Below are 14,595 nucleotides of genomic sequence, written 5' to 3'. Positions count from 1 at the left end.
GAGAATAAAATACCTAGGAATCCAACTTACAAGGGATGTGAAGGACCTCTTCAAGAAGAACTACAAACCACTGCTCAATGAAATAAAAGAGGATACAAACAAATGGAAGAACATTCCATGCTTATGGGTAGGAAGAATCAATATCGTGAAAATGGCCATACTGCCCAGGGTAATTTATAGATTCAGTGCCATCCCCATCAAGCTACCAATGACTTTCTTCACAGAATTGGAAAAAACTACTTTAAAGTTCACATGGAACCAAAAAAGAGCCCCCATCGCCAAGTCAATCCTAAGCCAAAAGAACAAAGCTGGAGGCATCATGCTACCTGACTTCAAACTATACAAGGCTACAGTAACCAAAACAGCATGGTACTGGTATCAAAACAGAGATATAGATCAATGGAACAGAACAGAGCCCTCAGAAATAATGCCACGTATCTACAACCATCTGATCTTTGACAAACCTGACAAAAACAAGCAATGGGGAAAGGATTCCCTATTTAATAAATGGTGCTGGGAAAACTGGATAGCCATATGTGGAAAGCTGAAACTGGATCTCTTCCTTACACCTTATACAAAAATTAATTCAAGATGGATTAAAGACTTACATGTTAGACCTAAAACCATCAAAACCCTAGAAGAAAACCTAGGCAATACCATTCAGGACATAGGCATGGGCAATCACTTCATGTCTGAAACACCAAAAGCAATGGCAACAAAAGCCAAAATTGACAAATGGGATCTAATTAAACTAAAGAGCTTCTGCACAGCAAAAGAAACTACCATCAGAGTGAACAGGCAACCTACAGAATGGGAGAAAATTTTCACAACCTACTCATCTGACAAAGGGCTAATATCCAGAATCTACAATGAACTCAAACAAATTTACAAGAAAAAAACAAACAACCCCATCAAAAAGTGGGCAAAGGATATGAACAGACACTTCTCAAAGAAGACATTTATGCAGCCAAAAAACACATGAAAAAATGCTCATCATCGCTGGCCATGAGAGAAATGAAAATCAAAACCACAATGAGATACCATTTCACACCAGTTAGAATGGCGATCATTAAAAAGTCAGGAAACAACAGGTGCTGGAGAGGATGTGGAGAAATAGGAACACTTTTACACTGTTGGTGGGACTGTAAACTAGTTCAACCATTGTGGAAGTCAGTGTGGCGATTCCTCAGGGATCTAGAACTAGAAAGACCATTTGACCCAGCCATCCCATTACTGGATATATACCCAAAGGACTATAAATCATGCTGCTATAAAGACACATGCACACGTATGTTTATTGCGGCACTATTCACAATAGCAACGACTTGGAACCAACCCAATGTCCAACAATGATAGACTGGATTAAGAAAATGTGGCACATATACACCATGGAATACTATGCAGCCATAAAAAATGATGAATTCATGTCCTTTGTAGGGACATGGATGAAACTGGAAACCATCATTCTCAGCAAACTATCGCAAGGACAGAAAACCAAACACCACATGTTCTCACTCATAGGTGGGAATTGAACAATGAGAACACATGGACACAGGAAGAGGAACATCACACTCCGGGAACTGTTGTGGGGTGGGGGGAGGGGGGAGGATAGCATTAGGAGATATACCTAATGTTAAATGACGAGTTAATGGGTGCAGCACACCAACATGGCACATGTATACATATGTAACAAACCTGCACATTGTGCACATGTACCCTAAAACTTAAAGTATAATAATAATAAAATTAAAAAAAAAAGTCTAAAAGTGAAAAGAAAAAAATGTCTACAGGCTTTGTCAGGTGAAAATCTGCAAGTATACAAATTCTTAATTAGATGCTTATTTTTTAAAGACTGGGACAGATTAAAAAAGTATTTTATATATGTAAGAGCACTCCCTGGAATTATGTAATTATACCTACCACAATAAAATTATACGCTGAAGTTTATTAACCATACCGCTCTGGTTTTCCTTTCTCAAAGGTATGAAAGAATTTGGTTGGTGGCAAATCTGGTTTGCACACTTAAATTGCAATTTATTTGCAACACATTGCTTAACTCTCTAAGAGCCTTCAAAATTAGCTCTTCTAGAATATAAACAGTCAATAAACAGAAGAAAAAGTGCTAACCTCCTAAACAGAAAAAGGCATGCAAATTAAAATACAATGAAAGCCTATTTTAACCTATCGAATTAAACATCGTAATTAAAAAGATGACAGAAATGTGATGAGATCAGCTTCCAAAAAGCAATCTGGCAATATTTACCAAGTACCTTTGGGGCTGTGAATCTACTTCAGGATTCTATCGTGAGGAAGTAATTAGACACGTGATCAAAGATTATCTTCACTTCTCAGTAACAACAACAAAAATTAAAAATAACCTTAAGGTTACTAGTATGGGAGAGGTTAAAAACTATGTATACCCACATTAACAAATGTTATAAAGCCATAAAACACATTTACAAAAATATTAAATAAAAATGGAAAAGTACTCACAATAGAATATATTCAGTAGAAAAATACAATGTCAAGTGAATTCAGAAAAATGTTTCTTTTTTTCTCAAATTCTTTTTCACCATGTTTCATATTTTTATAACATATAGATAGGATATATAAAGTCATGGTTACTATAAATATTAAAATAGTGTCTACCTTTGGTTGGTGCATTATAGATTATTTTAATTTTTATTTTTTTAGACTTCCCAATACTTCTCTTTTTAAAAATAATGGTTGGGTCTTACTTTTATAAGCTGAAAAAAAAATGCACGACTGGAAAAAGACATCTCCAGGACTTGAGCAAAAGCTAAGTGGTACGGCAATACTAACGAAATACTAACGAAAATGCACGCACATGGCAGGACGCTCCCTGTTGGCACATACTTCTGGATTCAAACAGCACTGAGTCCACCAACGGTTTATAACAGGGCTTATTTTTAAGGAGGAACAATGTAGAACAAGATGACTTGGATACCCTGATCTCATGAATTACCATTCAATGTGGTTTCATAAAGGCCAAAACAATGTACACTCATCAACCAGCTTCATGTCCTATTTTCATTTCTTTGGTGTACAGTTGACCCTTGAACAAGGGTCTGAACTATGTGGGTTCACTTATACACACATTTTCTTCTGCCTCTGCCACCCCTGACACAGCAAGGCCAACCTCTCCTCTTGCTCTTCCTCAGCCTAGTCCACATGAAGATGAGGAGGGTGAAGACTCTCACAGTAATTATTCACTTCCACTTCATGAAGTGTTCATATATTTTCTCTTCCTAATAATTGTCTTAACATTCTCTTTTCTCCAGCTTATTACAAGAATACAGTATGCAACAGATATACAAAATACATGTTGATACGCTGTTTTATTCATAAGGCTTCCAACCAACAGGAGGCTACTAGTAGTTAGGTTTTGGGGTAGTCAGAAGTTATATTTAGATTTTCGACTGCACAGGGGGTTGGCACCCCAACCTCTGAGTTGTTTAAGGGTCAACTGTATTATCATGAGACCAGTTTTATTCTTTAAGATGCGTGGTGCTGGACCAGAAAGCATTCTGGATTTAGAATGAGAAAATGTAACTTTGAGTCCTGCCTGCTGTGCTCTTACAGGGCAAGTCCTTGACCTCTCTGGGTATCTTTCTCTATGAAGATTATGGAGCTGATGATACCATCCCTGATTTCGTGCACCAAATAAAAGTGTATGTATAAAATCATTCTAGCTTCAAATGTCACTGATCATTACACTTTAATAATCCCCTAAAAACATTTATTTGTCTCCTGTTCCTATATTAAGACTAATTTATCTCCATGTTCCAAGGTGAGGAACAGGTGAAGGGAATGAAAAACTGGCCGTTTCATGCCTCTCCTGGTAGAAGTACCAGTAAGAAAGCGGGAGGAAATATAACCGGAAGAAACACTTGGCCAACCCTGGCTCACACCAGAGGAGTCTGAGAGAAGGTCTCATGCCCAGTGACTGACGTGAGGTCCCCCTATGAGAGACCCTCATCTTCAATGCGGAAACAGAGGGAATGAATAAACCATCCACTGTGACCTGTGCCCTGTGATTCTTCTGGGATCAATGCCTCTGGAATTATTTGTCTTTTGGAGGGAAAACTATGAAAAACAGTGGCAGAGTCAGCAGACCTTTCCCTTTGATGCCAGAAATACACTTTACTTGGTTGGAATCATGAAATTAACAGATTCACAAATTAATAAAATCAGTGCAAATGTTATCGTCTAAATCTAGTTTACTATCTATTCATTTTAAACACAACTGAATTTCAAAATATTCAAGATGGTCGATGAAAAAAAATCCAAATTCTGAGTGGGAAAGAGCCTACCATTTGTACTGCTAAATCTCCAGATCCTTTGTATTATCTTGGTCTCAAAATGATCTGGACAAAGACAAGGAAGGATATGAAAAAATCTTTTTTAAAATTAATTTAATTCTACTTCTTAATGATATAAAGTGAAGCAACAGTTCCTACTGCAAAAAACCTAGAGAAAACCAAGCTTGCTTCTTTTACATGCAATTCCTAATCATTTCACATATTTTAAAATGATAAATAACATTTCTCCAATAAATATATTCATGTCATTATTGTTGTTATATAAAAACAAAGCAACCACCTTCTACAAATAGCCACTTTTTTACTGCAAGATAGCACCCTGCAATTCTTAACACAAAAATTTCTGGAAATAAACTAGACATTTGGCCCCAAAGGCTTAAGTCACAACATTTCTCATCAGGATGATTAATCTTTACGAAAAGGCAGGAAAACAAGACAGGGCCGCCCACTTTGACATTTTCATTCTTTGAAAAAAAATCCCAATGTAGTTCATGAACTGGAACCACCATTTATAAAAAGTAGGTAACCCTGAGTGCATGTTGATTATAAGATTAACCAGATCATTATCGTTCTCATTCTTTGCATTGACAAAACTGTACTTACTGACATTAAAAAGTGGTACTAGCATAGTTTTACTGAGAAATCTGATAAACCTTTGCCCAGGAACCAATCAACCTTAATAACAAGGTTACTTCATTTTTTCCTTTTCTGCTTAGTTGAAAAAAATATAAACAACAAAGTGTAACATTAAAAAGAAAACTCACTCCATTAATTTCTACTGGAGTCCCTTTTGCCCAACCTTTCTGCATGCAGTGATTGGAGAGTGGGGAGGACATACTTTTCAGGTAGGATGCAGAGCATCCTGCAGCTGTTCTGAGCCAGCAGGTGTGTGTGCACGCGTGCATGCGCAAAGCAGCAAAGCAAAAGCATCCTTGAGGTCATACAGAAAGGGAGAGAGGAAGGAGAGGTGTGAATAAGCAGGAAGAGGTTTTTCTGCAGGCTCAGGGAGTTTGATGCTGGCTGTATCTAAAGCGTTCACCTAAAAGAAGTCAAATATGAGATAATTCTGAAAGATCTGAGTTTGCTGCCTTTCCCTCCTTATTTTCTTCCCTCACTTTTGAACAACAGCTCAGGTGAGGAGTAAACTGGCTCTAACCTTGAGGGAGCTTTGCTCTAGAGAAAAGAAAAGAGTATTAAATTAACCATTCAAGGTGAACCATGGGAAGGAAGGGAATCATCCAAAGATGGGGCAGGGTGAAGGCCGGGAAGCAGTGTGGGTGTGCGGGCGGCACACAGAGGGAATGGGCACTGACAGGAGAAGAACACAGGCTAGGAAACAGCTTGAAAACTGAGCTGGTAAAACCACCAACTTGTGCATTTTACATGAACTCGCTTACCTGTGTTATTTTTTCTATTCCCTGGAAGTTGTGCTTTTCAAAATGTTCTGCGATATTTAGGAAGGTGTGACGTTCTAGATAGCAGCAATTACTTAGGACTATCAAAAGGCGCTGTTCCTAAAAGCAAAACAAATTTTTAGAAAATCACCTTTATAGTGCCAGAGAGAATAGCTGCTTAACACTTGTCAAGTTTAATTATAATCTCTGCTCTTTAACATCAGTATTCAATGCTTTGTTTTTCTTGGCTGATTCTTTCCCAATATTATAACATAAAGAGAAGCACAATAAAATCCTGCAGCTCTACTATTTGCTTATAATTACATGTAATATACTAAAGAATCAAGTATTTCCTTTAAGACTTAACAGCTTGGATGGAAAAACAGATTGATAAGATCCCATTAACTAGGATCAGCTGGGAACGGGGATCAGCGTTTCTTATGAAAAGTGTTCTACTATATTGTTTACTTAATACTTTGTATACGAGAAAAGGCTACAGGAATAAATATCTTTAATAACTAATTACATTTAAAATGCAGAAATTATAAAATAGTTTATAAATTTTTTATAACCTGGAAGAGAATTATACTGCCATACATCTGTATGATGGGCTCCTTTAAATACCTTAGGGCATTAAGAATTGTTTGCGTTTGCAGAAGAAAACAAAGAATAATCTCCCTGTAATGGGGAGTGAGGGTCACTGAGGGTGGAGGACTCCACCTTAGGATGTGGTCAGTGTAGCCAAGAGGAAGGGGTACAAGCCAGTTACTTCTACATTCTCCAGGGTTCTGTCCACCTAAAGTAATTTCTTACGAAAACTACCAGACACAAATGCTGATAAACACAGTATCCTTTCACAGTTCAAAACTACCTGGTAAATAAAATTCCAGGAATTGCCCTTATGCTGCTGGTGCGGTTCACCGAGGCACCCAACCCGTGCTCCCACAGGCGGGCGGGCCTTCTCTGGAATGACTTTGACTAATCTAGAGCCTTGAGTTAGATCCTTTGACTAAACCTTTGGCAAAAAACACTTTCCAACACATACTCTGCATGCTCTTTCTGTACATAACCAGAATAACTTACAGTAAAGTAATTCGATATAGTAAATGTGCAAAGAGGTTCCTATTTTTTTGGACATGTGAAAAAAAGATAACATCCTTGAATTTAGTTGCCAAGCATATTTTATATCTCCCCACAATTTCATTTAGCTCAGCAGTTTCCAAAAACTTTCTAGATTCTTTTATTTTAAATGTTCCCATCTTTATTTCTGGCAGAGTGTGTAGCCTATTCACTACCCGTTTTTAGTCATCAACAAATATAAGTAAAAGGCCGAGGGAGTATTAAAGGATCTTCAAACAAGTGAATGGCCTCGAATTACTCTATGGCTAGGAAATGGGGTATAAGACAAGGTAAATAGGGTTGTATTATGTATAATACTCCTCCACGTTTCGTGAATAAATGGCCAGAAGGAAAACAGTGAATAAGCACTGGAAACTCGCCCAGGTGAGGGAGGGACGAGGACGCCACATTCCCCTCCAGTACCTGGGCCTGGAGTCACCATGGCGCAGTCCCCGTAAACCTCACATTTCATCAGCTGCCCTCAACACGCTGTTCGCCTCAAAACCTCAGCTGGTTGCTCAGTTTTGAAAATCAATCCTTAGTTACTTTTTCCTTCCAGAGTCAAGCCTCCTTATCTAGCAGACCTGAGCCTGCCACATCTTCTCTGCCCTGTTAATTCTCTTTGTTTTTCCCATTGTAATTTGCATGGCTCTTAAAAAACAGAAAAGCTATTTGAGTGATTTAAAGTCTTACTCCTATAAGTACATTTGTTGCTCAAATCTAATCATTCAGATGCAATAAAAGTGGAAAGAAAAACTAAACAGCACAGACTCTCAACCGTGGATGACTAATCAAAAGCTTATTAACAACTAAGATGGAGACGCACATTTGAAAACAACTCCACCTATCAAATGTAGCACGTGCAGGTGACGAATATGGTCTTATATTATTTCAGTGATTCCCCACAGCATCGCTGTGATGCAGGTGTCACCAGCACAGTTTTGTTCAGGAGAACCCTCTCAGTGACGTGCCCAAGGTCACCCAGGATGCAAACCAGCGTCTTCTGACTCCGAATCTGGTATTTTCCTTACCACAGCTGCTTCCCTTCTGGATAACAGAACAAGATCCTAAGAAGATCGCACCAAATCTAACGAGATAGCTTTCAATGGAGAATACAGAGGAACTGAATTTGGTCACAAAAAAAACACTGGAGAGTGAAGGCAGGAGGCAGGAGGCCCTGCTGTGAGGTGCCTGGGGGGATAGTTGAGAACAGGCTCAATGTGAGTCAGCTGAGCGCTGCCGCGGTCATGCGTCACAGGGAGTCCAGGGCTGACTCCTGTGCTCCACCCGCTGGAAGAGGCATAAGAGCAGGACCACCCCAAGTGCAGGGACACTGCACACCAGGAGGGAGTGCCTGAGGATTCAGAGTGCCAGCAAGCGGAAGACTCCAGCAGTCTCCATTCAGGAGGCCCTCTCCTGCAGCCCTGTCTCCACAGGACTCCCCTAGCCTGCTGCATTTCCAGCCTCCACAAGCCCCTCAGCTGCAAAGCATTCCTTTGTTTAAATGGGATTTTCCATCCCTCTCAGGAGTGCTGCTCTATCTGGATTTCCTTCTATCTCTCTGATTAACCCTTTTCAGGGCAAACTGAGACTCCCTGCTACTGGTGAGCCCATAAATACTGGCAGCCTCAACATTATTTTTATATATTTGGTCCTTCTCTCATCCAACGAGGGTAGGGTTCCCCAGCTTCCCTCGCTTTCCCTCCACGCCCTGGTGGAGAAGCACAGAGTGTTGGCGGCTCTGACTGGGCCAGCTGACTGCCTTCCCCTGCAGGCTTGCACCCACGTGGGGACCCTGACCTCCCAGGCACCCATGAAGCTCTTTAAGCTATAGCGGAAAACACTGAGAGATCAACCACGTTGCTGAATAGCAGAAATCAGCCCCGCCCTGAGGCAAATGCTTTAAACCCTCGTATAAAGTCCACACCCAGGCCCCCTCATTGCCAACAGACCTAGGCAGGACATCGCTCCCTGCTGTTCCTCGTGAGGACTCAGTGCTGCCCCCTCTGTGTGTTGTTCCCTAATGCTTTGCACTGATCACCCTGCATTTCACACTTCTTTCTTTGGAATGCCAGCTGACCTCATTTCGGGATGGCTTGGGATGGCCTGCCACCACTCTTGGGGCGACTCCACCTGCAATTCTGGCTGAACAGAGGAACTAGCATTTTTCTTTTGTTCAGCCAGAATTCTTAGTGTTCTTATCTACTCCTAGGCCTTATATATGCTTATGTACTGCTGAGTCACAAATCTGTATCTAGATTTCTCTCCTGGGATCTAAACAAGGACATTCAATCACCCACTGGATATCTCTACCTGTATGTCATCCATTCAACAACAACAACAGCAAAAAACAAAAACAAAAACAAACCAGGTTCTCTTGAACCTTTTTTTTTCCCTTAATTCTCTATCTCAGTGAATGGTATCATTCTCTACCTAGTCATCCAAGGAACTGAATCTAGAGTAATTTTTTAAATTACTTTGACCAAACTATATTTTCTCTAATATACCAAATCCCTTATTTAGGTATTCATACTTATACATAAAGTAGAAAATTTGGGTCAGTTTCCCTTGAGACAGACAGACACATAAACACACACACACACACACCCTTCAAACTCATGACAAACCAGAGAGGGTTATTTATTATTATTATTATGATTCTGAGATGGTGTCTCTCTCTGTCACCCAGGCTGGAGTACAGTGGAGCCATCTTGGCTCGCTGCAAGCCCCTCCTCTTGAGCTGAAGCGATTCTCCTGCCTCAGCCTCCCGAGTAGCTGGGATTACAGGCCCCTGACACCACACCTGGCTAATTTTTGTACTTTCAGTAGAGACGAGGTTTTGCCATATTGGCCAGGCTGGTCTCGAATTCCTGACCTCAAGTGATCCGTCTGCCTCGGCCTCCTAAAGTGCTGGGATTACAGGCATGACCACCGTGCCTGGCCAGAAAGGGTTATTTTATTTATGATAGCTAGAGTTTGAGTTTCAACAGATGAATTTATACACATGATAATATATGTTTGTGAATCTCCTTAAATACATGTATACATTTTAAAAAGTATGTGTGTATATATACATATGTATATATGCAGTGTATGCATACATCTGTTTGTATATAAATGTGTGTTTGTGTGTGTCTATTTGAGGCTGTGCTCAAATAAAAGGCTATGAGGGAACTTATAGAAATAAAACAGAGAAAAGCAGAACTTCTCTGGTAGAAGAGGCAAGAGCTGTGAGGGGGATGGGCACCCTTGTCCTCTGCCTGCTCCCCAACCCATCCTGGCAACTCTCAAGCACCAGGGAACTACAAGGGCATGCATTTAACACTCGGAAACCACACAGATGCAGACAGTATATGGAATGACTGAAATTGCAACTCCAGCTAAAAATGTTAAGTGTGAAATTCATATAAATTATACTTTCCTGAAAATTTCACATAACAGAGCTCCAAAGCACAGCACAGCGTCCTATACCACACGCTACAGCAATGACGCAGGAACACAGTCATCAGATTTGTGAAATTGTTGTTACACAGTTTTAAAATGGTTTACTTTCTAGTTATCGTCTGACTTACTGAGGTCAAGCTGAAGTCTTCATGGATACTTCCAAACAAGTCAGGGGAAGAAACGTCAACAGAGAGACTGGACATAGAAGCAAGTAGGAACAGTTACAAATAAAGCACTCAAATTCAAAAATGCAACGAACTATATGCAAATTTAAAAATGCAATGAATTATATAGAAAACATTTGGTGAAAGTCACATAACTTTTTCTGTTTTTTGAGATGAAGTCTTGCTCTTGTCCCCCAGGCTGGAGTGCAATGGCGCGTTCTTGGCTCACTGCAACCTCCTCCTCCTGGGTTCAACCCACTCTTCTGCCTCAGCCTCCTGAGTAGCTGGGATTACAGGCCCCTGCCACCATGCCTGGCTAATTTTTGTATTTTTAGTAGAGACAGCATTTCACCATGTTGGCCAGGCTGGTCTCAAACTCCTGACCTCGTGATCCGCCTGCCTCGGCCTCCCAAAGTGCTAGAACTACAGGCATGAGCCACCATGCCCAGCCAGAAACTTTTAATAAGTGTTTTAGACTTAACAGTTAACAGCTCAAAGAAGGTACTATGGATAATCTGTTAACATGGGCAACATGAAATTTAATCCATAATATTAGGGATCTAACAACAAATTCCTGGTGAAATAATGAGCTAAAAATACGAAATCAAATAAAAGAAAACCTAGAAGAATTAAAAACTTATTGGGTCTCTAGGGAGGTGATAGTTTTATATACTGAAAAGCAAAAGCCAAAACCAGTAAATAGACAAACATGGATAAATTCCCAAATTGTCAACTGAAGATATAAGAGGCATTTATTTTAGTATTATCTGTGTCAGAGCATAAAGTACACAGAAGTTACACATGCCAAGTATAATTCACAAAGAACGGATTTCTTAAAAAAAAAAACAGCACTTTACAATGCTGTCCTATACAACAGCATTATAAAAGAATTACCATATGGATTTGTAAACATCAAGAGTTAACATGTGTCCACTGGAGCTCCAATAACTAAGCCTGACCCAGACAAAATTCTACCAACATGCTTAGTCTCTAACAAGAGTAATGGTGCCTTCCCCTAACACCAGAATTGTAAAAATAATCAACTAGGAGTTATATATTTACATTTAATACTTTATTATTTATAAAACCTGTTCTTTGGATAATTAATAACCTAATCATGCCTTCAATTTGCTTGATTTGTCTCTAATAAGGCAAAGATGAGTTGAAAGATAAACTATGGAAAGAATATAGGTCAAATATAAAAAAAAACTGTTACTTTGATATAAACAATCTTTCTTTCTTACTAGAAGTCTTAGGATATAAGACCAAGTATAAAACTTGAGCCTGTATTTTTAATTCTCCTAAATGCATTAATGAGATTAATTTAATTTTTACTTACTGCGTAGTATCTATATCTGCATCAGGCTTGGTGCTCAACTGTTCCAGACAGTATATAAAAACCTAAGTGAAAAAATAAGTTTCAGAACTCTCAGAGGAATGAACTGCTAGATATTAATCTATTTGGACATTAAAGATAACTTTACATAAAGTAGAATTATGTATCTCATTAGTGGTGTGGTGTTGTGTGCATGTATGAATATGTGCATATATTGTATATGCCCCATTAATGACAGAAATATATATCCCAGCCATATCTATCACATAAGTAATAGAAAATTAGAAGTGCCTATGTTTTGATCAATTATTAAGTTTGTAAAGATATATTCCAGAAAAAGACTTTCTCTCATTCATTCACCCACATTCTCAACTTTATGTGCCTGCAAAGCACTGGTCCCAACAACAATACTTTACACCCTAGACATAATGTGAACAACTAATTATCATTTAATTTACCTTGTGCTCTAACAGAATATATAGAAAGTACCAGGAGAACACAAAAAAGGGGAGCATAACATAAATGAAACATTTGGGTGTTGCTAAAACAAGTTGGAATTAATCTTACATTAAACTTTGTTACTCACTTACCTTAAACTATTATGTACACAGACAAGATGAAAAAAGAATACATATTTGGTGAACGTCGTCTGCAGATTATAAATAGCAGAGGGGTTGACCGATACTTGGTATTATTTGAGGCTTTGGGCATTACTGCTTTCTATTATTACCTGCATTATATTGATGCTTAGTTGGCAAACCTCCTCCTGTGTTTTAGGTTGTTGGAAGACCTGTAAGGAAGAATTTTGATTAAAATTTTTGGACTTTGCTAAGAAAAGGCTTTTTCTGTATGAATTAGATATAAACAGTTAAAACATGGAACACTGCTACAGGAGTGGTGTCCTTACTCTAAAAGAAGGAGACGCGTGAAGAGTGGGCCTACTGGGTGGTCTTCCTCACTGTAGCGACTTGGGCTGGAGAAGACAACGCAGTCCTGGGCTGATGGTCAAGAGCCAGGCCCATTCAATCCCTGTCCACAAAGTGCTATCACTGTAACCACTCCACCTACAACATCTGCACTCACACTTTAACTTGCATTGGCCTGGCTTGGAATCAGAAATCAGCACATCTACACAGTTAAACTAAATGGAACAAGCAGGCAAAGAGGGAGAAAAGATCTTGCAATACGATGAGTCAAAAATTTACAACTATGATTCCCAAGGCTCCCCGGAAACTGGAGTCCAAGCGGAGCTGGAATACTTACACTGGCCTCTCCCGGCTTGCACTCCAGAACCCCCTTCAGTGACTGCAGAGAAGACACGATGCACTGTTCAAACTGACATGGCTGAAGGGAAAACAGCGTATCGTAAAATTCAAAAACAAGCACTGGCTATGAAGACATATTTAACACAAGTGAATGTGGCCCCAAGCTCCACATTTTCCAGATTAATGGAATGGAACAGAAACACAGTCTGAAAAGTAATCTCCTAGTCATTGAGTTTTAGGTTTGGCATATGTTTTGTACTTCGTATTTTAGAATGAATCAATCTTGAGACTCCAAAGTATATCTAATTCAACTAAAATAAAACTCAGATACGGCTAAAAATTTTCTTCAGAATTCTACTCTTCTAAGAGGCCAATATACAACGCGGAGCAGATGCGATGAGTTTATATTTTGAATGCTAATTCTGAAGTATATTCTGGGGTGAGCTGAGACTCTGAGATCTTCCACATCTCTGGAACTGTTAAACAAAATTTAATGTTAATAATAATGACCTAGAGGATATACAGGATCTTTATATCAGATAGATTGTAAACAGTCATTTTCTATCTACATTCAGTCAGAAAATGAAACTTGAAAATATGCCCAACCAATGGCATTTCAAGATAAGCTAGAATGAATCTTAGCTCCTAAGGGTATTTAAGTTTTCACTTTGTGCCAGGAACTACTCTAGGTTAAGGAAGACACAGGAGTAAGAAAGACAGAATTCTCATTATGTGTGTATTTCAGGCAGGAGACACGACCATGAAAGTCAAAGTTGACAAAATGGTTTAAAAAAGTATAGAAATAAAATAATTAAAATAGTAAGTGTCATGAATAAAAGAAGTGGAACTTGGCCAGGTGCAGTGGCTCACGCCTGTAATCCCAGCATTTTGGGAGGCTGAGGCAGGTGGATCATGAGGTCAAGAGATCGAGACCATCCTGGCCAACATGGTGAAACCCCATCTCTACTAAAAATTCAAAAATTAGCCAGGCATGGTGGCACGCGCCTGTAGTCCCAGCTACTCGGGAGGCTGAAGCAGGAGAATCGCTTGAACCCAGGAGGAGGAGGTTGCAGTGAGCCAAGATCACGCCACTGCAAATCCAGCCTGGGTGACAGAGAGAGACTTCATCTCAAAAAAAAAAAAAAAAAAAAAAAAAGAAAAGAAAAGAAGTAGAACTGAGAGAACAATCATGATGGGGGATCTGCTCTAAATAGGATGGTCACAGAAGGCCCCCAAGACTGTGAGAACATTGATGCTGAGACGGGAAGGGCAAGGGGGAACAGCCCTTGGAAGGAACAGGGAAGGAGAGGAGCAAGTTCTCAGAGGAGGACAGGGTGCACCGCCCGCAGAGTGGGCGAGAAAGCACTGGGAAAGCAGGAGCACAGGAAGAGCAGTGCGTCATAGCCGCCAAGCATGAGCACAGGTCTCCAGAGGTGGGGTAGGCGGCCGGGCTTCGTCCGGAGCAGCGAGACATGGAAGGCTCAAGGCTCAGCCAAACAGCTGTGTGCAAAACACTGGGAGTGAGAACCT

General features: G+C 39.8%; 1 protein-coding gene across 8 annotated transcripts in view; it reads right to left on the bottom strand.

Moving 5' to 3' along the window:
- Positions 1-14,595, bottom strand: part of EXOC2 (exocyst complex component 2) — a 200,575-nt gene that overhangs the window by 52,752 nt on the left and 133,228 nt on the right. For all 8 annotated transcript variants that reach the window (XM_055264364.2, XM_063633017.1, XM_055264365.2 and 5 more), the window contains exons 18-22: positions 13,064-13,144; positions 12,531-12,590; positions 11,804-11,865; positions 10,429-10,495; positions 5,741-5,857 (exon numbers count right to left, since the gene is read on the bottom strand). In XM_055264364.2, coding sequence (XP_055120339.1) covers positions 5,741-5,857; positions 10,429-10,495; positions 11,804-11,865; positions 12,531-12,590; positions 13,064-13,144 — 387 coding nt within the window. The remainder of the gene's footprint in view (positions 1-5,740; positions 5,858-10,428; positions 10,496-11,803; positions 11,866-12,530; positions 12,591-13,063; positions 13,145-14,595) is intronic.

Source organism: Symphalangus syndactylus, chromosome 23, assembly GCF_028878055.3.
Source record: "Symphalangus syndactylus isolate Jambi chromosome 23, NHGRI_mSymSyn1-v2.1_pri, whole genome shotgun sequence".
Lineage (NCBI taxonomy): Eukaryota > Metazoa > Chordata > Mammalia > Primates > Hylobatidae > Symphalangus > Symphalangus syndactylus.
Note: the sequence above shows the minus strand (reverse complement) of the source record. Positions and strands in the feature narration are given on the sequence as shown.